The sequence below is a fragment of the Oncorhynchus masou genome, chromosome 13, assembly GCF_036934945.1.
Source record: "Oncorhynchus masou masou isolate Uvic2021 chromosome 13, UVic_Omas_1.1, whole genome shotgun sequence".
NCBI classification, from domain to species: Eukaryota; Metazoa; Chordata; class Actinopteri; order Salmoniformes; family Salmonidae; genus Oncorhynchus; species Oncorhynchus masou.
This window is the reverse complement of record NC_088224.1, coordinates 81684289-81708930: the sequence shown is the minus strand read 5'-3', so window position 1 is coordinate 81708930 and position 24642 is coordinate 81684289. Positions and strand designations below refer to the sequence as shown.

Below are 24642 nucleotides of genomic sequence, written 5' to 3'. Positions count from 1 at the left end.
TATTTAATAAATATATATTTTGTTACTCCTTATCTCCACGTTGTCTCCCTTTTGTTACGGGCTTTGAGCCGGTTCGTGACATCTGTGACCCATTTCAGGAAACAAGGTGTATGTCGTGGGTCACTACACAGGACAGCCGTTTAGCCATAGAAAAAGCAAGCAACCTTCCGGCTAGCCAGGATTGGCTAAGATAATTAGTGGGCTGGACATGCCAAGAGATGAGTTTAGATTGGTCTGCCATATAGCATGCTTCTGTCAATTGGAGCTGGTCAAAATGTCTACGTAATCCTGTCAAATGCAGCCTTTTTTTAATGTATTGCGAAGTAAATCTGCATAAACTTAATGTCAAGTTAAAGTGGACTGTTAGCTAGCTAACGTTAGCTGGCTGGCTCGCTAGGTAACGTTTTGTGTATGCACTCCACTTTCTGGGGGACCGAGTTTTGAAAATCAGTTGCATTCGATCATGATAGCTCGGATTTAATCTTCAAACTAAGGGCAACCATGGCATCCGACAGGAGACGCACCCAACCATGATGTATGGATAGTCTAGCTAGCAAAATTTTGAGATATTACACATTTCTAATTTTGACATGAAGTCTGCCAGAGCGCAGAATAACTGATGAATTTACGAACTCTCAACACCCGTTGAATATGGCCGGTGTCAGTAAACGTCGGCAAAAAAGCGTAATTAAATTGTTTCCAGCAGCACAGTTACAGTTACCAACGCTCTGGCTTACATGAAAACATCCTAACCAGCTCTGCGAGGGTGAGCAGTGTTCAGTCATCTGTTCTCTCTCACTTAGATGTCTGAATGTAGCTAGCAAGTAACTTGGGTGCTTGACTGTTATGACAGAACACTCAAATCAACACCTAAAGAGATGTGTGGGGCTAAAGCTTAAAAGGGTGTGAACGATGATGAATGGGTGTAGACAAAGAAGAGCTCTCCAGTAGGTACTAAAATTTCAAAGGCCATTTTCTCAAAAGTGAGTCTACAAGATTATCAACTTCAAAGCAAAACTACTTTCCCATTGACGCAACTGTAGTGTATGATATACCATTTTGTAGCTCTGAGTCTCTACTTTTATCCAATGTAAAAAAAAACACAATTTCAAATGTTGCTACATAAGACGGTTGGTCACATTATAGCATATTGTCTAGGTGTTGTTCTGACCCTACAATATATTGTAGCATATTGTCTGGGTGGTGTTCTGACCCTACAGTATATTGTAGCATATTGTCTGGGTGGTGTTCTGACCCGACAGTATATTGTAGCATATTGTCTGGGTAGTGTTCTGACCCTACAGTATATTGTAGCATATTGTCTGGGTGGTGTTCTGACCCTACAGTATATTGTAGCATATTGTCTGGGTGGTGTTCTGACCCTACAGTATATTGTAGCATATTGTCTGGGTGGTGTTCTGACCCGACAGTATATTGTAGCATATTGTCTATGTGGTGTTCTGACCCTACAGTATATTGTAGCATATTGTCTGGGTCGAGTTATATTCCTTCAGTATATTGGAGCCTTTGAGGCAAGCATGACTCTAATGGATTTCAGTGTATTTTTATAGTGGCATTGAGCTTTACAGTGGTATTGAGCTTTATAGTGGTCTTGCTTTTTCATTATACCTATGATTAAAATTTCAATAAAAGTAGTGTCATCTGTCAGAATATTATTTTCCTATTACTTTGATGAATAGTATTGTATGTCTCTTGTTTATGATGCTTTACCTGCTCTATAATGTACACCTTGAGTAATGGTCCTGTGTACTGGAACATTCCATGTTGGGAAAGACATGGAATGTTCTGTTTAGTGTGTGTCTTTAGTTTTAGTCAGAAATCTGAATTCATTGGTAATACAGTAGATTGGACAATATGCTAAACTATTGGTTTCATGGTATTAACTGAATTAATCCTACAATTTTGAATCAAAATAATATGTTTGCGTCTGCTGCCTCCTGTTGAGTTATAACAGCTGCATCCGAAAGATAAACACATAACAATCAAATGAATTAACAACTTACAGCAACAGTAAGAGACTCATTGTTATTGGTATTAAAGGATATTTTTGATAAATAATGTGGGAAAAAATGACATTTTGGGATTAGTGAATCCTCGGTATGTAGGGCTAACAATAGAGTAATAGCCATTTTAATGAGAGACAACCAATACGCAGAACAACAACACTCGTGGCACTTAGAGAACACAGCCTGCTCACTACCCTTCAACGAAACTGCATCCAAACAGCTGAATGAACAGCACAAACGTTGCCTTCAAATGATGCCACTCAATGTGGTGTGGCCTGTAGTGCAGCTAAGAACCTGTGTTAGCAGAAGCAGTGGCCGACTCAGGCGTCACATCCACTCCAGAGCTCAGGCCTTTCTGTTTGTATTTGATCTTCAAGTGTAGCGAGGAGAGCTTCAGTGAGAGAGAGGCCCCAGAGGACATCTTAGGGAACATCCCAGTCACCCCATGTCCTTCTGATATCAGAAAAAAGGAGGGAGCACTAGCAGTTTGAACATTTTTATTCATCTTTGTTTTTTAAATATTATTTTGCATTTTCGCTTTACGAAACAAATGTTTGCAGATGTCCTATGAATAAACAACAGAACCCTCTCTCCTCAGAGAAGGGATCCACCAACCAATCCCTTCTCTGGAAAATAGATTCTTCTTGTCCAATGGCGGCCTCTCCCGATTCACAAGGTGTCGCCCATTTTCTGTATGTTACATTCTTTTAAGTGCATTAATAGACAATGTAACCGTTTGAAATAATGTGCAATGACTGGAACTACGGTCAATTCAAAAAGACATTTACATTGCTGCTATGACCCACAATAACTGTGTCTGTGTTGGGGGTCATGACATGAGCTAGCGTCAGAATCTGAAATGAGCCAATCATGACACAGGGAGTCTGTCAAACCACAGCCATCGTAAACAGCTTATCACCTTTACCAACATCATCATCAGGGTTAACAACTCTTTAGTCATACCTGTTTTCCTCCAGTAAGACAAAAAGGTTCATAGATAAAATGGTTTGAAATAAAGTTTAGTGATTGTGCTTTTAAAACCAAAGTAAAACAAATAACAAACATTGACAATGACCCAAAAATATAACAGTGCATTAGAAAAAGAAAAAGAACAATCCCAAAGTGGCACTTTCTTGGGGCGGCTAAATAATATAGCGATTTACAACATGGATGGAAAACGATAAAATAATTATATTTACTGGCATAATGAAATTATAATTCGCAAAATAAAACAAGGAAGACAAATTTGAAGTACGACAATGGATGCTATACAAAAGGACATTATGTGTACAGGTATATTTACAAGACAGTCCACCCCTCTGCTTGTAACTCATTTTATTACAGTAACACCTTGTTGTATGGGCAAGGCTTCCCACAGATCGTACAGAGGCAAGCCAAGTCGATCGTGTCAATACCTAGAGTCCACTATTACTCCCTATTGCCTTTGAATAAAACATACACTACATGATCACAAGTACGTGGACACCTGTTCGTTGAACATCTAATTCCAAAATCATGGGTATTAATATGGAGTTTGATGCTATAACAGCCTCCACTATTCTGGGAAAGCTTTCTGCTACATGATGTAACATTGCTGCGTGGACTTTCCATTCAGCCACAAGAGCATTAGTGAGGTCGGGCACTGATGTTCTGCGATTAGACCTTGCTCACAGTCGGCATTTCAATTCATTCCAAAGGTGTTTGATGGGGTTGAGGTCAGGGCTCTGTGCAGGCCTGTCAAGTTCTTCCACACCGATCTCATCAAACCTTTTCTGTATGGACCTCGTTTTGTTCATGGGGGCATTGTCATGCTGAAACAGTAAAGGGCCTTCCCTAAACTGTTGCCACAAAGATGGAAGCACAGAATCGTCTAGATTGTAACTGTATGCTGTAGCGTTAATGTTTCCCTTGACTGGAACTAAGGGTCCTGAACAATGAAAAACAGCCCCAGACTATTATTCCTCCTCCACCAGATGTAACAGTTGGCACAATGCATTTGGGCAGGTAGTGGTCTCCTGGCATCCGATGCCAGATGGTGACGCGTGTTTCATCACTCAAGAGAGCGCGTTTCCACTGCTCCAGAGTCCAATGGCGGCAAGCTTTAAACCACTCCAGCCGATGCTTCGCATTGCGCATGGTGATCTTAGGCTTGTGTGCGGCTGCTCGGCCATGGAAACCCATTTCATGAAGCCCCCGACGAACAGTTCTTGTTCTGACGTTGCTTCCAGGTGCAGTTTGGAACTCGGTAGTGAATGTTGCAACTGAGTACAGATGATTTTTACCCTCTACACGCTTCAGCGGTTCTGTGAGCTTTTGTTGCCTACCACTTCACGGCTGAGCCGTTGTTGCTCCCTAGACGTTTTCACTTAAAAATAACAGCACTTACAGTTGACCGGGGCAGCTCTAGCAGGGCAGAAATTTGACAAACTGACTTGTTGGAAAGGTGGCATCCTAAGACAGAGCCACGTCAAAAGTCACTGAGCTCTTTGATGAGATTGAATGGCTGTGTGCTTGATTTTATACACTTGTCAGCAACAGGTGTGGCTGAAATAGCGGAAACCACTAAGCTGAAGGGGTGTCCACATACTGCTGTATCTACAGTACCAGTCAAACGTTTGGACACACCTACTCTTTCAACGGTTTTTCTTTATGGTTACTATTTTCTACATTGTAGAATAATAGTGAGGACATCAAAACTATGAAATAAAACATATGGACTCATGTCGTAACCAACCTTTGCCTCGATGACAGCTTTGCACACTCTTGGCATTCTCTGAACCAGCTTCACATGGAATGCTTTTCCAACAGTCTCGAAGGAGTTCCAACATATGCTGAGCACTTGTTGGCTGCTTTTCCTACACTGTGCGGTCCAACTCATCCCAAACCATCTCAATTGGGTTGAGGTCAGGTGATTGTGGAGGCCAGGTCATCTGATGCATCACACCATCACTCTCCTTCTTGGTCAAATAGCCCTTTCACAACCTGGACGTGTGTTGGGTAATTGGCCTGTTGAAAAACAACCGCAAACCAGAAGGGACAGTGTATCACTGCAGAATGCTTTGGTAGCCATGCTGGTTAAGTCTGCCTTGAATTATAAATATATCACAGACAGTGTCACCAGCAAGCACCCCTACACCATCACATCTTCTCCTGCATGCTTCATGGTGGGAACCACACATGAAGAGATCATCCGTTCACCTACTCTGCGTCTCACAAAGACACTGCGGTAGGGACCAAAAATGTCAAATTTGGACTCATGTCTATTGCTTGTGTTTCTTAGCTCAAGCATGTTTCTTATTCTTATTGGAGTCCTTTAGTAGTAATTCGACCATGAAGGCCTGATTCACACAGTCTCCTCTGAACGTTGATGTTGACATGTGTCTGTTACTTGAACTCACTGAAGCATTTATTTGAGCTGCAATCTGAGGTGCAGTTAACTCGAATGAACTTATCTTTTGCATCAGAGGTAACTCTAGGTCTTCCTTTCCTGTGGTGGTCCTCATGAGAGACAGTTTCATCATAGCGCATAATGGTTTTTGAAACTGCACTTTGCCGGATTGACTGACTTTCATGTCTTAAGGTAATGATGGACTGTCATTTCTCTTTGCTTTTTTGAGTTGTTCTTGCCATAATATGAACTTGGTCTTTTACCAAATAGGGCTATGTTCTGTATACTACCCCTACCTTGTCACAACACAGCTGATTGGCTCAGATGCATTAAGAAGGAAAGAAATTCCACAAAAGGACTTTTAACAACACACAGCTGTTAATTGAAATGCATTCCAGGTCATGATAGCTGGTTGAGAGAATGCGAAGAATGTGCAAAGCTGTCATCAAGGCAAAGGGTGGCTACTTTGAAGAATCTAAAATCTAACACTTGTGTGGTTACTACATGATTCCAGTGTTATTTCATAGTTTTAATGTGTTCACTATTATTCTACAATGCAGAAAATAGTAAAAATAAAGAAAACTGTGAAATGAGAAGGTGTGTCCAAACTTTAGACTGGTACTGTATATAGTGTATCTGCTCATGGGTATTTTGCTTTGGATTCAAGTATCATTCTTTTATCCTCTGGCATTTTCTTTCTTCTGTAAAATGGATATAGAAAATGATCAATTAGAAAAACAATTGGTCTGTTTTCCAGGTGTTTAGAAACACAATTGATGTACAGTATTTGTCAGCAAACATGATGGTGAGATACTGAGATATTTAAAATGGACAGAGGAACGATCACGGCATTCCTCTTCTCGGAAACTTCATTCTGGACACAACTTCCTGTTCATCCCTTCTAGTAGTTCAGGTCTCCACCATCTAAGGAGAAGGACAACACAACAGACATTTCAACAAGCATCAATATATATACACAGCATTTCAACAAGCATCACAATATATACACAGCATTTCAACAAGCATCACAATATTTACACAGCATTTCAACAAGCATCAAAAATATATGCACAGCATTTCAACAAGCATCAAAATATTTACACAGCATTTCAACAAGCATCAAAAATATATACACAGCATTTCAACAAGCATCAAAATATATACACAGCATTTCAACAAGCATCAAAACATATACACAGCATTTCAACAAGCATCAAAATATATACACAGCATTTAATCTAATCGGCCAATATTGAATCTGCAGTAACACTATGAGTTGGCCAGTCGGCAAGCACTGTACCTCTAAGTCATCGTCTCCTGGCTGGAAGGCCCCCATGTCGTTGGGGTTCCTGCGGGCCCCCGGCCCCCCCTCTCCTCTCCGCCGGCCCCCTGAGCCCCGGGAGGACATAGAGCTGGAGGAGCTGGGGTCCCTGTCTCTGGGACTGTGGACCGTGGGGAAGGAGGGGCGGCTGTAAGGCAGGATGTCCTCTGGTCCTGGGACAAAAGAGGAGAGAAGACACACTGAGAACTTATGTCCTTCAACACAATACATAGAGCTATTCACAATCTAAAGTTACACTGTCAGAGCGGCATGTCTACAGAGCAGAAAGAACAATATACTGCTAGGTTAAATGCCACTAGTTCCATGTCCCTAGGTGTTCTCTGTACCTGGGTGTTGGCGTGCCTTGGTGCTGCCCCCCTCCTGCTTGTTCCCTTTCCCTGCACGGGGGATCTTCTGTCTGTCCTGGGTCTCCCGGCGCTCTGAGGAGCTGGTACGGGGGTCCGATCCCTCCCGTGGCCGGTACCCTCCTCCTGAGTCCCCTCTCCTGTCCCTGCCCTCGCCTGCCTTGGGAGACATCATCCCCCGGGCCTCCAGGGATGTCTTGGAGGGATGTGTGGGGGACTTGAGCCCCGCTGGAGGGGGGATGGGAGGAGGAGGGAGATCTGGAAGATAAACAAAGGAAGAGGAGGACATTAGTTACTCAGTTGAAAACTTGTGTTAGGGTGTGAGATGGAAGATAATGAGTCAATGTGCTCTGGATTAGAGCCAGAGCCTAGCCATTAGTGCCTACCCATTAGAGCCTAGCCATTAGAGCCTAGACAGTAGAGCCTACCCATTAGAGCCTAGACATTAGAGCCTAGACATTAGAGCCTAGAAATTAGAACCTAGCCATTAGAGCCTAGACATTAGAGCCTACTGTGTATACACATACTGACCAAGCAGAAGCACTCTGGACTGTAGCCTGGGACGACAGATGGGAGACAGTGGGGAGATAAGGGGTAATGGCAGGCAGAGAGGGAGACATGGAATATGGAGGGGAGGGAGGAGTTAAGGGAAAGAGGTGAGAGAGGGGAGGAAGTGACAGAGGGGACAAGGTGAGAGAGGGGACGAGGTGAGAGAAGTGCCAAAGTGAGAGATGGGGGGAAGTGAGAGAGGGAAAGAGAAAGAGAGAGGACGAGGTGAGAGAGGGGACAAGGTGAGAGGGGGGACAAAGTGAGAGAGGGGAATACGTGAGAGAGGGGAGACGGGAAAGAGATAAGAAAAAAAGGAAACAAGGAAACAAGGAGAGAGAGATGGAGAGAGAGAGAGAGAGAGAGATGGAGGAGAGAGAGATGGAAGAAAGAGAGAGATGGGGGAAAGGGAGAGAGATAGAGGAGAGAGATGTAGGAGAAAGAGAGATGGAGGAGAGAGAGGAGAGAGATGGAGGAGAGAGACATGGAGGAGAGAGACATGGAGGAGAGAGAGTGATGAAGGAGAGAGAGTGATGGAGAAGAGAGAGATGGGAGAGATGGAGGAGAGGGTTAGCAGAGGGGAGCGTGACGGTCAGCAGCTGGCTCTCTGTCCCGCTCCATTTCCCCTGTCGATGAATCAATGCTGTCTGTCCTTGAGTCATTATTCATATGAGCCTGACTGGTGGGCTGCCTAAGCGCTCACACCTCTACAGACACACACACACACACAAACAAAACACGCTGCCTGAGAAAAGCCTTGTCTGCTCCGCTTGCGATCGATATCTTTTCATCTTTTAATCAGAGGCCCATTTGAGGGATGGCTCAGCTCTGTGGGCCGGCACGGTCCATAATCCACACAGGATTACAAAGTTAATAAACATAGCAACCAGCCATTGCCACCGCTCACACCCAGTATCCCAACAAAGCTCACACCCAGCATCCCAACGCCCCTCGCACCACACCGCTTGCACCCAGCATCCCAACACCGTTCGCACCCCACCGCTTGCACCCAGCATCCCAACACCGTTCGCACCCCACCGCTTGCACCCAGCATCCCAACACCGTTCGCACCCCACCGCTTGCACCCAGCATCCCAACACCGCTCACCACCCAGCATCCCAACGCCCCTCACACCCAGCATCCCAACACCGCTCACACCCAGCATCCCAACACCGCTCACCACCCAGCATCCCAACGCCCCTCACACCCAGCATCCCAACACCGCTCACACCCAGCATCCCAACACCACTCGCCACCCATCATCCCAACACCGCTCACACCCAGCATCCCAACACCGCTCACACCCAGCATCCCAACACCGCTCGCACCCAGCATCCCAATGCCGCTCGCACCCAGCATCCCAACGCCGCTCACACCCAGCATCCCAACACCACTCGCCACCCATCATCCCAACACCGCTCACACCCAGCATCCCAACACCGCTCACACCCAGCATCCCAACGACGCTCACACCCAGCATCCCAATGACGCTCACACCCAGCATCCCAACGCCGCTCACACCCAGCATCCCAACACCGCTCGCACCCAGCATCCCAACACCGCTCGCACCCAGCATCCCAATGCCGCTCACACCCAGCATCCCAACACCTCTCACACCCAGCATCCCAACACCGCTCACACCCAGCATCCCAACACCGTTCGCACCACACCGCTTGCACCCAGCATCCCAACACTGCTCGCACCCAGCATCCCAACACCGCTCGCACCACACCGCTTGCACCCAGCATCCCAACACCGCTCATCACCCAGCATCCCAACGCCCCTCACACCCAGCATCCCAACACCGCTCACACCCAGCATCCCAACACCGCTCACACCCAGCATCCCAATGCCGCTCACACGCAGCATCCCAACACCTCTCACACCCAGCATCCCAACACCGTTCGCACCACACCGCTCTCCCCAGCGTCCCAACACTGCTCGCACCCAGCATCCCAACACCGCTCGCACCACACCGCTTGCACCCAGCATCCCAACACTGCTCGCCACCCAGCATCCCAACGCCCCTCACACCCAGCATCCCAACACCGCTCACACCCAGCATCCCAACACCACTCGCCACCCAGCATCCCAACACCGCTCACACCCAGCATCCCAACACCGCTCACACCCAGCATCCCAATGCCGCTCACACCCAGCATCCCAACACTGCTCGCACCCAGTATCCTAACACCGCTCGCACCACACCGCTTGTACCCAGCATCCCAACACCGCTCGCCACCCAGCATCCCAACGCCCCTCACACCCAGCATCCCAACACCGCTCACACCCAGCATCCCAACACCGCTCGCCACCCAGCATCCCAACACCGCTCACACCCAGCATCCCAACACCGCTCATACCCAGCATCCCTGAATCACACTGTAGGAACTTTTTACCCACTCGGGGGCTAAAGGGGTTGCCGGTGTGTTTTGTCTGTCTCGCTTTGACCAAATCAGGAAGGTCTAATACACTTTCCTGAATATCCCCCCTCCCCCACACATACACACACACACCTCCTGAATACACAGTGGGTCAGTCAATATCATAGGGTGGAAAAGCTTCTTTCATTTCTCCCCTGCCTCCTACCTCCGTCAGGATCTAATCAATGCCACTGTCTGTGAGATATAGCCCACTACAGGAGGAGGAGGAGAGGAGAGGACAGCCAGGCAGATTTATGGACACATGGAGGTGAGGAAAGAGGCCAGGTTTCAATGGCAGGGCCCGTATCCACAAAGCATCTCCGAAAAGGTCCTAGGAATTCTGTTAAAACCTGTTATAAAACTTAAAAAACTCCCAGCTCAGAGTGGGTTTTAGGAGGCGCTCAGACAAATCCTGAGTCAGGAGTAAAATCAATTCAGAAACGTTTTTCAGCTATTCACCAACGATTGAGGTAACGCAAAGGAAGGATAGTGATGACGGATAGTCATTGACCAACTTGTAAATAATTGGGAATAACCAATCACGCTGTGAACTCTATAACACGTGTGAGACAAACACAGTGAATGTGACTGTACATCAAATGTTGCAATGGTAAAAAGTTTGACATCATTTTCGCCTGACATGATCACTTTGCCTAATTCTTGATTAATATGTTTGCATGCGTAACCTTTTCTTTTACCAATTCAGATATTTATAATAATGTGATAGTGATAATGCAATGAATCATACAGTATAAAGGTTGTTAAGTGCAATTCAGATAATATAGCCGTTATATATCACGTTGCATAATATTTGAAAGGTCTATCATCTTTACTGACACAATCAAAGTTAAAGAGATTCTCTGCTACTTCTGTATACTTTTTAGCCAGTAGTTCTGAAAGTAGAGGTCATGAGCCAAAAGTGGTCCCCGAAAATCTCTCTCTCTCTCTCTCTCTCTCTCTCTCTCTCTCTCTCTCTCTCTCTCTCTCTCTCTCTCTCTCTCTCTCTCTCTCTCTCTCTCTCTCTCTCTCTCTCTCTCTCTCTCTCTCTCTCTCTCTCTCTCTCTCTCTCTCTCTCTCTCTCTCTCTCTCTCTACAGGTGCTGGTAACTCTAATCTGGTTCAGACACCTCATCCTTAATAACTGTCCATTAGGTGGGATTCTTATGACTAAAGAGGGTTCATACATAGCTTTTATTTCTACCCATAACAGCAGGTGAAATGTGTCTATTCTCAACACTTACAGCCAACTTTCTACTCTGAGACGCTTTGTGGACAAGGCCCCTGGGCGTTATAGAGAGCATCAACAATGGCTCAGTTGATTGGAGAATACACCATCATGTTTGTAGGTTTGATTCCCACATTGGACAACTACACTGAATGTATGGATAAATGTGTTTGCTAAATAATGCCATTAGCAAAGAGGGAATGGAAATGGTCAACTTTAGTTTGGAGGTTAAAACAGGCATTAGAGAGGCATTGGACACGCATGTGAACCACATGGGGAAATAACCTCAAACCTGGTCATCTCACCAGCCTCTGAGCAAACAGGACTGAAATGAGCATCAAGGAGGGGGAAGGGGGTGGAGAGAGGAGAGGGAGTTTTGGTCCACTTGCTGTCCGTTGTCTTTTAATTGCCCTGTTAACCGCTGCTATTTCTGGGTATTTATGGCTGTTGCTCTCACTGGCCTCCAAAGGACCGGACAGCAGAGGGTCAATTATCATACTACTATGGACAAAAATACATGAATAAATAAACAAACAGGATGTGAAATTGCCATGTGGGGGGAACACTGCAGTCTAAATCAACATGTGGGGGGACACTGCAGTCTATATCAACATGTGGGGGGAACACTGCAGTCTATATCACCATGTGGGGGTACACTGCAGTATATATCAACATGTGGGGGGTACACTGCAGTCTATATCAACATGTGGGGGGTACACTGCAGTATATATCAACATGTGGGGGGTACACTGCAGTCTATATCAACATGTGGGGGGTTCACTGCAGTATATATCAACATGTGGGGGGTACACTGCAGTCTAAATCAACATGTGGGGGGACACTGCAGTCTATATCAACATGTGGGGGGTACACTGCAGTCTATATCAACATGTGGGGGGTACACTGCAGTCTATATCACCATGTGGGGGGTACACTGCAGTATATATCAACATGTGGGGGGTACACTGCAGTATATATCAACATGTGGGGGGTACACTGCAGTCTATATCAACATGTGGGGGGAACACTGCAGTCTATATCACCATGTGGGGGGTACACTGCAGTCTATATCACCATGTGGGGGGTACACTGCAGTCTATACCAACAGGACACGCCAATAACTTCCAAATGAAAATGAAAAACCATTCAGATCAAATCCAATCCGTGACCAGACAAGACTGATAGACAGACAGCCAGGGCTGGAGAACTGTCTGTCTCCTCTCCTCCTTACTCCTCTCAGACACACATAGGGAACAAAGAGGGGAGTGAGGGAGGAGGGAGGAGACGGAGGGAGCTGGAGGAGAGCAGAGTGAGGGGTGGAGAGATTACTTCAAAGGGATGGATTGGGGTGGAAGGCAGGATGGAGGGAAGGAGAGATGGAGGGATGGAGAGGAGGAGAGGAGGAGGGGCTAGAATTTGGTGCAGTGATAGCTGGTCTGGCTCAGAGAGGGGCTGGATATTAAATCTCCCTGTCAAGTGCTTCCAACACACAAGGACACCTCACAGAAAGAGGAGAGCCAGCTCCACACACACACACACACTCACACTCTCAACACACACACACACATATGCACGCATGCACACACACACACACAAACACACATACACGAACACACACATCTACCCATACACATCTATCCACACACACACACACACACACACACACACACACACACACACACACACACACACACACACACACACACACACACACACACACACACACACACACACACACACACACACATATGCACGCATGCACACACACACACAAACACACATACACGAACACACACATCTACCCATACACATCTATCCACACACACACACACACACACACACACACACACACACACACACACACACACACACACACACACACACACACACACACACACACACACACACACACACACACACACACACACACACACACACACACACACACACACACACAAATTCCATTTTCAAAATCTAAATCCCAGAGGAGTACATAACTAAAACGTCCAGTTTTGTTGTAACACGTGGGCACACATTAAACAATCAATAACCTTAAAGTTGACATAATTCACTTTGACAAGGATAAGCATATTCCTGGTGCTGTGCGTTGTTACTCTGTAGTTGGTCCCTGCCTTGTTTATTCCTGGCTCCTGGAGTGGAGGACAGGGGGCCACTTCAATAAGCACCTGGGTTAATTTCATTAGTGGCTAGCTGGAGAGGAAGACATCCCAGTGTCAGCAGCAGCAGAAGAGGCTGGAGCTGGACCGTAGTCCCCTGAAACAGACCCCCTCCAGTCTCCCCCAGTCTGCTCTGCACAGCCACAGATTGGAAACGATGCTTGCCGTACATGCACACACACCAGAGGAGAATGATTAAAGCTCTGACTTATGACACACTCACACTCACTCACTCCTGGACACTGCGTCTCAGACAGGCACCATATCATATATCACATGGGTGGGGCTGGGTAGTGAGGTGGTATTACAGTAATAGGGGACTAGAATACAGATGGATCCATGGTACAGCTACATTCCTCATTATGAGGTATTAGGGGACTAGAATACAGATGGATCCATGGTACCCATGGTACAGCTCCAGTCCTCATTATGAGGTATTACAGTAGTAGGGGACTAGAATACAGATGGATCCATGGTACAGCTCCAGTACTCATTATGAGTTATTAGGGGACTAGAATACAGATGGATCCATGGTACAGCTCCATTCCTCATTATGAGGTATTAGGGGACTAGAATACAGATGGATCCATGGTACCCATGGTACAGCTCCAGTCCTCATTATGAGGTATTACAGTAGTAGGGGACTAGAATGCAGATGGATCCATGGTACAGCTCCAGTACTCATTATGAGTTATTAGGGGACTAGAATACAGATGGATCCATGGTACAGCTCCATTCCTCATTATGAGGTATTAGGGGACTAGAATACAGATGGATCCATGGTACCCATGGTACAGCTCCAGTCCTCATTATGAGGTATTACAGTAGTAGGGGACTAGAATGCAGATGGATCCATGGTACAGCTCCAGTACTCATTATGAGGTATTACAGTATTAGGTGACTAGAATACAGATGGATCCATGGTACAGCTCCAGTACTCATTATGAGGTATTACAGTATTAGGTGACTAGAATACAGATGGATCCATGGTACAGCTCCAGTACTCATTATGAGGTATTACAGAATTAGAACACTAGAATACAGATGGATCCATGGTACAGCTCCAGTACTCATTATGAGGTATTACAGAATTAGAACACTAGAATACAGATGGATCCCATGGTACAGCTGAAGACCTCATTATGAGGTATTACAGAATTAGAACACTAGAATACAGATGGATCCCATGGTACAGCTGAAGACCTCATTATGAGGTATTACAGAATTAGAATACTAGAATGCAGATGGATCCATGGTACAGCTCCAGTACTCATTATGAGGTATTACAGTATTAGGTGACTAGAATACAGATGGATCCATGGTACAGCTCCAGTACTCATTATGAGTTATTAGGGGACTAGAATACAGATGGATCCATGGTACAGCTCCATTCCTCATTATGAGGTATTAGGGGACTAGAATACAGATGGATCCATGGTACAGCTGAAGACCTCATGGTACAGCTAGAATAGAGATGGATCAGTCCTCATTATGAGGTATTACAGTAGTAGAACACTAGAATGCAGATGGATCCATGGTACAGCTCCAGTACTCATTATGAGGTATTACAGTATTAGGTGACTAGAATACAGATGGATCCATGGTACAGCTCCAGTACTCATTATGAGGTATTACAGAATTAGAACACTAGAATACAGATGGATCCATGGTACAGCTCCAGTACTCATTATGAGGTATTACAGAATTAGAACACTAGAATACAGATGGATCCATGGTACAGCTGAAGACCTCATTATGAGGTATTACAGTATTAGAACACTAGAATACAGATGGATCCATGGTACAGCTGAAGACCTCATTATGAGGTATTACAGAATTAGAATACTAGAATACAGATGGATCCCATGGTACAGCTGAAGACCTCATTATGAGGTATTACAGAATTAGAATACTAGAATACAGATGGATCCCATGGTACAGCTGAAGACCTCATTATGAGGTATTACAGTATTAGAACACTAGAATACAGATGGATCCATGGTACAGCTCCAGTACTCATTATGACGTTCCACCTCATACAGTACTTTAGTGATGAATGAGCAGAGTGTGGTTCTGTACTGTACCTTCAGCGTAGGCCTCTCGTCTCTGGAGCCCTGGGTGGCTCGCTGCAGGGTGCTGTTTCTGCTTCTTAGGAGGCCTCTTCTGCATGTTGGCCATGCTCATGTTACTGTCTGTGGAAGGGGGGCTGCCCGGACAGTGGCCTGAGGGGGTCATTTGGTACTTTCGCGCTGAAGGGAAAGACACATTTGGTAAGGCACATGAAACCATGAAAAGGTTTTCCCCCTATCAAAGGGCTTGCAGAATAAGGGAATCATATTGATTCAAAGTTAATGTGCTCATGATCTTGTTTTCTACTGTTCTTGATAAAGTGACATCACAATATATGTGCTTACCTCCGGGGCATCCCTCCTGGCCTTGCGTGGGGTTGGGGTACTTGGCCACCTTGAGGCCTGCGTACTCCGCAGCAGCCGCCACGGCCTGGGCAAAGTCGGCGTCTGTGAAGAAGGATCCGTCTGAGGAGCTGACGGCGCTGGAGCGTCCTGACGAGGCGTTGTCCTCCTCGGAGGCTGAACCCCAGCCGTTGATCATGGAGCCCGTCACAGAGCTCTCCAGGTCTCCCACGCTGGAGGCTGGCGTCTGCTCCAGGCCCCGCAGCAGCAGCCTCCTGGTGTGCATCTGCTGGGGGTGGTGGGGGTGGTGAGGGTGGGTGTGGTGGTGGTGCACCTTGGCCACCTCCGCGTCTGTCTTGTCCACTTCCTCCTCTTCCTCCTCTTCCTCCAACATCTCCTCCTCCTCCTCCATGCCGTCTGTGTCCAGGGACATGGGGCTGGAGATGTAGCCGTAGGTGTGTGAGGGGGAGAGGGGCCGGGGAGGAGGGCTCACTACATGGCGTCTGAAACAGCAGGAGACATGTTCTTAATGTAGGGTATACCAAATCAATTAAATACATTCAATTATAAACCACGACAGAATCTTTTGCACAGACTTTTAAAATCATTACTACAGTGGGTACCATTAGTACTAATCCCTCTTGGATTTCTTCATTTTTTATTGTTTTGCAGAGTAAGATTAAAATTGATTTATTGTAAGTTGTTGTCAATGATCTTGACAAAAGATTACTGACAAATAAAACACTAATAGACCTTGATGAGATAAGTACAGGATGCATGTTTTAGTGCCTTGTTGAGTACAGGATTGTCACGCCCTGACCTTAGTATTCTTTGTTTTCTTTATTGTTTTGGTTATGTCAGGGTGTGACATGGGTGATGTATGTGTTTTCGTACTGTCTAGGGGTTTTATAGGTTTATGGGATCGTTTTACTGTCTAGGTGTTTATGTATGTCTATGTTTTTCTAGATTGGTTCTCAATTAGAGGCAGCTGTTTATCGTTGTCTCTAGTTGGGAACCATATTTAGGCAGCCATCTTTTTTGGGGTATTTCGTGGGTTATTGTCTATGTCTAGTTGTCTTTACTAGTTTTATATAGCTTCACGTTCGGTTTGTTGTTTTGTATAGTTTGATAAGTGTTCTTCGTCTTCATTAAAATATCATGTATTCACATCACGCTGCGCCTTGGTCTCCTCCATTAAACGAACATGACAAGAATGCATGTTTTAGTGCCTTGTTGAGTACAGAATGCATGTTTTAGTGCCTTGTTGAGTACAGGATGCATGTTTTAGTGCCTTGTTGAGTACAGAATGCATGTTTTAGTGCCTTGTTGAGTACAGAATGCATGTTTTAGTGCCTTGTTGAGTACAGGATGCATGTTTTAGTGCCTTGTTGAGTACAGGATGCATGTTTTAGTGCCTTGTTGAGTACAGAATGCATGTTTTAGTGCCTTGTTGAGTGCATGTTTTAGTGCCTTGTTGAGTACAGGATGCATGTTTTAGTGCCTTGTTGAGTACAGGATGCATGTTTTAGTGCCTTGTTGAGTACAGGATGCATGTTTTACAGTACAGATGCATGTTTTAGTGCCTTGTTGAGTACAGGATGCATGTTTTAGTGCCTTGTTGAGTACAGGATGCATGTTTTAGTGCCTTGTTGAGTACAGGATGCATGTTTTAGTGCCTTGTTGATGCATGTTTTAGTGCCTTGTTGAGTGCCTTGTTGAGTACAGGATGCATGTTTTAGTGCCTTGTTGAGTACAGGATGCATGTTTTAGTGCCTTGTTGAGTACAGGATGCATGTTTTAGTGCCTTGTTGAGTGTGCATGTTTTAGTGCCTTGTTGAGTGCATGTTTTAGTGCCTTGTTGAGTACAGAATGCATGTTTTAGTGCCTTGTTGAGTACAGGATGCATGTTTTAGTGCCTTGTTGAGTACAGAATGCATGTTTTAGTGCCTTGTTGAGTACAGAATGCATGTTTTAGTGCCTTGTTGAGTACAGGATGCATGTTTTAGTGCCTTGTTGAGTACAGGATGCATGTTTTGGAATATTTGTATTGAGTATATTTGATTCTGTATACTATTCACTCTGTCATTTACATCCAATTTAACTAATTTATTTTTTTATTTTTTTATTTTTTTATTACTTGTATTTTAGTTTTCATTTGTAGAATATTATTTTCACTTCGACATTATGGAGTAGATTAATGACAAAATAAATCACAATTAAATCTATTTCAATCCCACTTCGTATCACAATAAAATGTGAAAAAATCCAATGTTGGTGAATACTTATTATACCCACTGTATATCAGCCAATCAAAGGCCATTTCATCCAGTATAATGCCTCCAGTACCTGCGTTCGTGTCCAGAGACCATGCTGTCTGTTGTGTCTTGGAGCATGGGTTGCAGCTCCTCCTGGGGGGAGGGGGTGAGGGTGGCTGTGGACTGGTGGCTGTAGGACACCGCGGCGGGGGATGAGGCAGCACCTCTGACGGGTGGAGTGGGACCCCTCTCCATCTCCTCCTCCTCCTCCAGTTCGTCTGGCTGCAGGTACATGCGGCAGGGGGGCAGGGAGCACTGCATATCTGGGTCATAACTGTCAACACAGGGAAACACGCTGGTTAGTTGGATGTCACTCAATGTGATAATAACATTCGTATCTTGAACAATGTAGCTAGTACATATTCATGTTGTGCTGCTACCAAGGTAGACATGGAAAGGAAAAGGTTTGACATGTACCTAGCATTGATACACAATAGAACAAAAACCCTTAGAGTAGATTTGACTCTTTCAGTAAATTGAAGGAAAGAATAGAGTGGCAGGGAGGTGTGTGTGTGTGTGTGTGTGTGTGTGTGCGTGCGTGCGTGCGTGCGTGTGTGTGTTGACTTTTCCACCTCTCATCCATAGACAGGGAGTACTCCTCCATGTTGTGGCAGGGAGGTGTGTGTGTGTGTGTGTGTGTTGACATGTCCAACCTCTCGTTCATAGACAGGGAATACTCCTCCATGTTGTGGCAGGGAGGTGTGTGTGTTTGTATGTGTGTGTGTGTTTGTATGTGTGTGTGTGTTGATCTTTCCCACCTCTCGTCCAAAGACAGGGAGTACTCATCCATGTTGTGGCAGGGAGGTGTGTGTGTGTGTGTGTGTGTGTGTGTGTTTGTGGAGACATGTCCCACCTCTCGTCCATAGACAGGGAGTACTCCTCCATGTTGTGGCAGGGAGTATGTGTGTATATGTGTGTGTGTGTAGACATGTCCCACCTCTCGTTCATAGACAGGGAGTACTCCTCCATGTTGTGGCAGGGAGTATGTGTGTATATGTGAGTGTGTGTAGACATGTCCCACCTCTCGTTCATAGACAGGGAGTACTCCTCCATGTTGTGGCAGGGAGTATGTGTGTATATGTGCGTGTGTGTAGACATGTCCCACCTCTCGTTCATAGACAGGGAGTACTCCTCCATGGTGTGGCAGGGAGTATGTGTGTGTGTGTAGACATGTCCCACCTCTCGTTCATAGACAGGGAGTACTCCTCTATGTTGTGGCAGGGAGTATGTGTGTATATGTGAGTGTGTGTAGACATGTCCCACCTCTCATCCATAGACAGGGAGTACTCCTCCATGTTGTGGCAGGGAGTATGTGTGTATATGTGTGTGTGTGTAGACATGTCCCACCTCTCGTCCATAGACAGGGAGTACTCCTCCATGTTGCGGCAGGGAGTATGTGTGTATGTGTGTGTATGTGTGTGTGTGTGCGTGCGTGTGTGTGTTGACCTTTCCACCTCTCATCCATAGACAGGGAGTACTCCTCCATGTTGTGGCATGGAGGTGTGTGTGTGTGTGTGTTTGTGGAGACATGTCCCACCTCTCGTCCATAGACAGGGAGTACTCCTCCATGTTGTGGCAGGGAGTATGTGTGTATATGTGAGTGTGTGTAGACATGTCCCACCTCTCGTCCATAGACAGGGAGTACTCCTCCATGTTGTGGCAGGGAGTATGTGTGTATATGTGTGTGTGTGTAGACATGTCCCACCTCTCGTCCATAGACAGGGAGTATGTGTGTATATGTGTTTGTGTGTAGACATGTCCCACCTCTCGTCCATAGACAGGGAGTATGTGTGTATATGTGTGTGTGTGTAGACATGTCCCACCTCTCGTCCATAGACAGGGAGTACTCCTCCATGTTGTGGCAGGGAGTATGTGTGTATATGTGAGTGTGTGTAGACATGTCCCACCTCTCGTTCATAGACAGGGAGTACTCCTCCATGTTGTGGCAGGGAGTATGTGTGTATATGTGTGTGTGTGTAGACATGTCCCACCTCTCGTCCATAGACAGGGAGTATGTGTGTATATGTGAGTGTGTGTAGACATGTCCCACCTCTCGTTCATAGACAGGGAGTACTCCTCCATGTTGTGGCAGGGAGTATGTGTGTATATGTGTGTGTGTGTAGACATGTCCCACCTCTCATCCATAGACAGGGAGTACTCCTCCATGTTGTGGCAGGGAGTATGTGTGTATATGTGAGTGTGTGTAGACATGTCCCACCTCTCGTTCATAGACAGGGAGTACTCCTCCATGTTGTGGCAGGGAGTATGTGTGTATATGTGAGTGTGTGTAGACATGTCCCACCTCTCGTTCATAGACAGGGAGTACTCCTCCATGTTGTGGCAGGGAGTATGTGTGTATATGTGTGTGTGTGTAGACATGTCCCACCTCTCGTCCATAGACAGGGAGTATGTGTGTATATGTGAGTGTGTGTAGACATGTCCCACCTCCATGTTGTGGCAGGGAGGTGGGTTAGCAGGGGGAGGAGGCAGAAGGTCAGCCCAGTTCATTGTACTCTGTTTGGGTAGTTTGGGGTTGCGCACTCCCTTCTTTTGACCTTGACTCCCTGGAAAAACATGAACAAAGAACTCCTTCAGTCAGAAACATGTAGAAACACATCCCCACTCTCACATTGTTCTGTCTCTCAACCAACTACATTATTGATGCTCGTTAAATCAACAGAGAAATGAATAAATCAACAGCAGATCAAAATGTACGATCAAACAGGGCTAATTTCAGTGAAAGTTTGACATGGATAAAAAATTATATAATTTTATACATGAGAGCATGTTGGCTAGTAGCATCCTCTCTCATTTTTTATTTTACTAGGCAAGTCAGTTCAGAACAAATTCTTATTTTCAATGCCGGCCTAGGAACAGTGGGTTAACTGCCTGTTCTGGGGCAGAACGACAGATTTGTACCTTGTCAGCTCAGGGATTCGAACTTGCAACCTTCTGGTTACTAGTCCAACGCTCTAACCACTAGGCTACCCTGCCGCCACTTGTGGACACCACGAAAACGCACCACGTACATTACCTCTCAATTTGTAATTCATGCCAGTTATGCCATCAAAAACACAGTCACTTTTCAACGGTAATATGTTCCCCATTGTCAAGAGAAAATAGAAAATGTGAAAGAAATGACAGAACATCTGAAGCCAATTAACAGCAGCCAATAAGAATGAGAAGCCAATGAGCTGTGAGCTCAGCGAGCACAGAGGGCTGCTCTTTAACGAGCTGAACTTCATATACAATATCAGAATGAATCCTGGGCGTTATGGAGGCAGTGTTGCATGCCCTCTGGAATGTGTGTCATTAGTCCTTGTCCAGAAACAAACACTGCATATCTGATGACATTATCCTTCTCTTTGCAGGAATGAAGGGGACAGTAATTCATGTTTGTTTAATTAATGTTTTGTCTGAGCAACAGGAACAGTCCAACTAGTCTAACTAGGTTTTTCATTTTCTGTTAGAAGCACATGGGATTGAAAAAACTGACTGGAAACTGACGAAGACCGGAAAGAGACAGGCAAAAGAAAGAGACTGGAAACACACAGACTGGAAACGAACACAGACTGGAAACGGACACAGACTGGAAACGAACACAGACTGGAAACACACAGACTGGAAACACACAGACTGGAAACGAACACAGACTGGAAACGGACACAGACTGGAAACGGACACAGACTGGAAACACACAGACTGGAAACGGACACAGACTGGAAACGGACACAGACTGGAAACGGACACAGACTGGAAACACACAGACTAGAAACGAACACAGAATGGAAACGGACACAGACTGGAAACGGACACAGACTGGAAACACACAGACTGGAAACACACAGACTGGAAACACACAGACTGGAAACACACAGACTGGAAACGAACACAGACTGGAAACGAACACAGACTGGAAACGGACACAGACTGGAAACGGACACAGACTGGAAACGGACACAGACTGGAAACGGACACAGACTGGAAACACACAGACTGGAAGCAAACACAGACTGGAAACGGGCACAGACTGGAAACACACAGACTGGAAACGGACACAGACTGGAAACGGACACAGACTGGAAACGGACACAGACTGGAAACACACACAGACTGGAAACACAAAGACTGGAAACAAACACAGACTGGAAACGGACACAGACTGGAAACACACAGACTGGACACACACAGACTGGAAACACACAGACTGGAAACACACAGACTGGAAACGAACACAGACTGGAAACGAACACAGACTGGAAACGGACACAGACTGGAAACGGACACAGACTGGAAACGGACACAGACTGGAAACACACAGACTGGAAACGGACACAGACTGGAAACACACAGACTGGAAGCAAACACAGACTGGAAACGGGCACAGACTGGAAACACACAGACTGGAAACGGACACAGACTGGAAACGGACACAGACTGGAAACACACACAGACTGGAAACACACAGACTGGAAACAAACACAGACTGGAAACGGACACAGACTGGAAACACACACAGACTGGAAACTGACTGGAAACACACACAGACTGGAAACTGACTGGAAACACACACAGACTGGAAACTGACTGGAAACACACACAGACTGGAAACTGACTGGAAACACACACACAGACTGGAAACTGATGCCTGGGATGTTTTACATTTTCCCTCCACTGAAGGCATTTGAATATCTCTTCAAGATACTGACATGGAAATGAATCAAAATAACCATTTTAAAGCATTACATTATTAGTCCCACTACAATGTATTGCTTTTGAGGAAAATAAGGATGGGAAACAACAACAAAAGTGATTCACTAAACATCCACGCAGTAAAACACCAGCCATATGGCTGTGAATACTGATTACCCCCCCCCCCCCCCCCGTTCCCCACTCTCTCACCGGAGGTGCTGCTGCTGCCATGGTCAGAGCTGTTGTGGGAGCCCACGGTGTGGGCCTCGTGGGCCTGGTTATAGGGGATGGTGGTAGCCATGGGACTGTCCCCTCCCCTGTAGTGGTCTGGTAAGGGAGAGGAGGAGGATGGTAAGCATGAGGAAGGTGGGCAGCATACACTATATTACCGCATTAGAAAAGTATAGATAGCCTATGGAAATGAAGGACAGAGGGGGACATTATGATATAAAAAGATCCATAGATACTGTTTGAGTTTAACTGACAAATGATCACAGTTAGGCTAACATAAGAGCTAACAATCTAGCAACACATCTAAATAATGATCTGAACCAGCGATGTGTTAAAATGTGTGTCATACACCTCTAATAAGTTGAAATGTAAGTTGATACTGTCTCAATAAACAGTCCGGTGGATGCTGTCTTCCTAAGTGTGCTGAGAGAGAATACATGCAATTTCTATTCCATACAAGAGACCATGACGAAACTCAAAACGGTGTCACTAAAGTAGCAGCTATTTTCTGCAGGTAAGAAGAAGGTGGCGACAGTTTAGTTCAGTCCCTGTCAGTTCCAAAATAAATGATTATCTCTCCTTCAGATACCTGACACATGGAGAACATCCTTACAGCTGTAGCTATGAGACCAATGCAGACCTACCCAGACAGTAAAGACAGACACTCAGGCCTGACCCAGAATGTAGTGCAGAGATTTGAAATGAACACAGAGAGGAAAGAGGAGTTAGGAAAATGCATAGTAGACAATGAGAGGGAGACTGATGATGCTCTCTATTCATATGACTGAATGGGGGCAGCAGGGAAGACAGTGAAAAAGGAACATTCTTCAGCATGGTGGGTCCATCCACAGGGAGAACAGGAAATAAAGAAGGGAAGAAAGAAAGATGGAAGACGGCTATGGTTTGACCTCCTAACCTCCACTGATTCCCACCACACACTCACCCTTGTTCAGCTTGTTCTGCTCCATGATGTTATATTGGTGGAGCTGTGAGGTCATTTCCTGTTGCTTCTGCCCCTGAACAGGGTTGGGTTTCCAGCCGTGTTTCTCGTTTGTCTCCCCTCCCCCTCCCCCTCCCCGTCCTACCCCTCTGTCTGTGTTGATGTTGTTGCCCAGGATAGAAGACTGAATGAGCTGTGTGGTGGCGTACGGGGTGGGCTGTCCCCCTGGCCCAACGAAGCGTCCGTCCTTCAGGTTGGGGCTGTTGAAGGTCTTCATCTCGTTGATCTTGTTGGAGAGGTCCACATCTCCGTACACTCCTCCCTCAGGCACCATCAGGTTGGTCTGCTTGCTCTCCATCTGGTTGTTATAGTTGGCGATGCAGTCGGCTGGATAACATGGGGAGCGGGTGCAGGGTGAAAGGTTTAGTCAAAGACCGGACGAGGTCCTATAGCTGGGTTCAGAAGAACAGGTTTGCCAAGTGCATGAATGGCACACATGGCATTGTATTCAGTTGTATTCACTGGCATCATACTCCGGAAAAAAATAAGCTGAAAATATGAACATTTCAGAATGACACAGAA

General features: G+C 45.8%; 1 protein-coding gene across 1 annotated transcript in view; it reads right to left on the bottom strand.

The window, feature by feature from the left end:
- Positions 1-2114: 2114 nt before the first annotated feature.
- The window catches only part of LOC135553133 (roundabout homolog 1-like), a 331155-nt gene continuing 308627 nt past the window's right edge, over positions 2115-24642 (bottom strand). The window contains exons 22-31 of the mRNA XM_064985272.1: positions 24064-24447; positions 23100-23216; positions 20643-20761; positions 19135-19160; positions 18229-18471; positions 15886-16385; positions 15556-15720; positions 7084-7359; positions 6716-6909; positions 2115-6339 (exon numbers count right to left, since the gene is read on the bottom strand). Of these exons, the coding sequence (XP_064841344.1) occupies positions 6325-6339; positions 6716-6909; positions 7084-7359; positions 15556-15720; positions 15886-16385; positions 18229-18471; positions 19135-19160; positions 20643-20761; positions 23100-23216; positions 24064-24447 (2039 nt within the window). The 3' untranslated portion in view covers positions 2115-6324. The remainder of the gene's footprint in view (positions 6340-6715; positions 6910-7083; positions 7360-15555; positions 15721-15885; positions 16386-18228; positions 18472-19134; positions 19161-20642; positions 20762-23099; positions 23217-24063; positions 24448-24642) is intronic.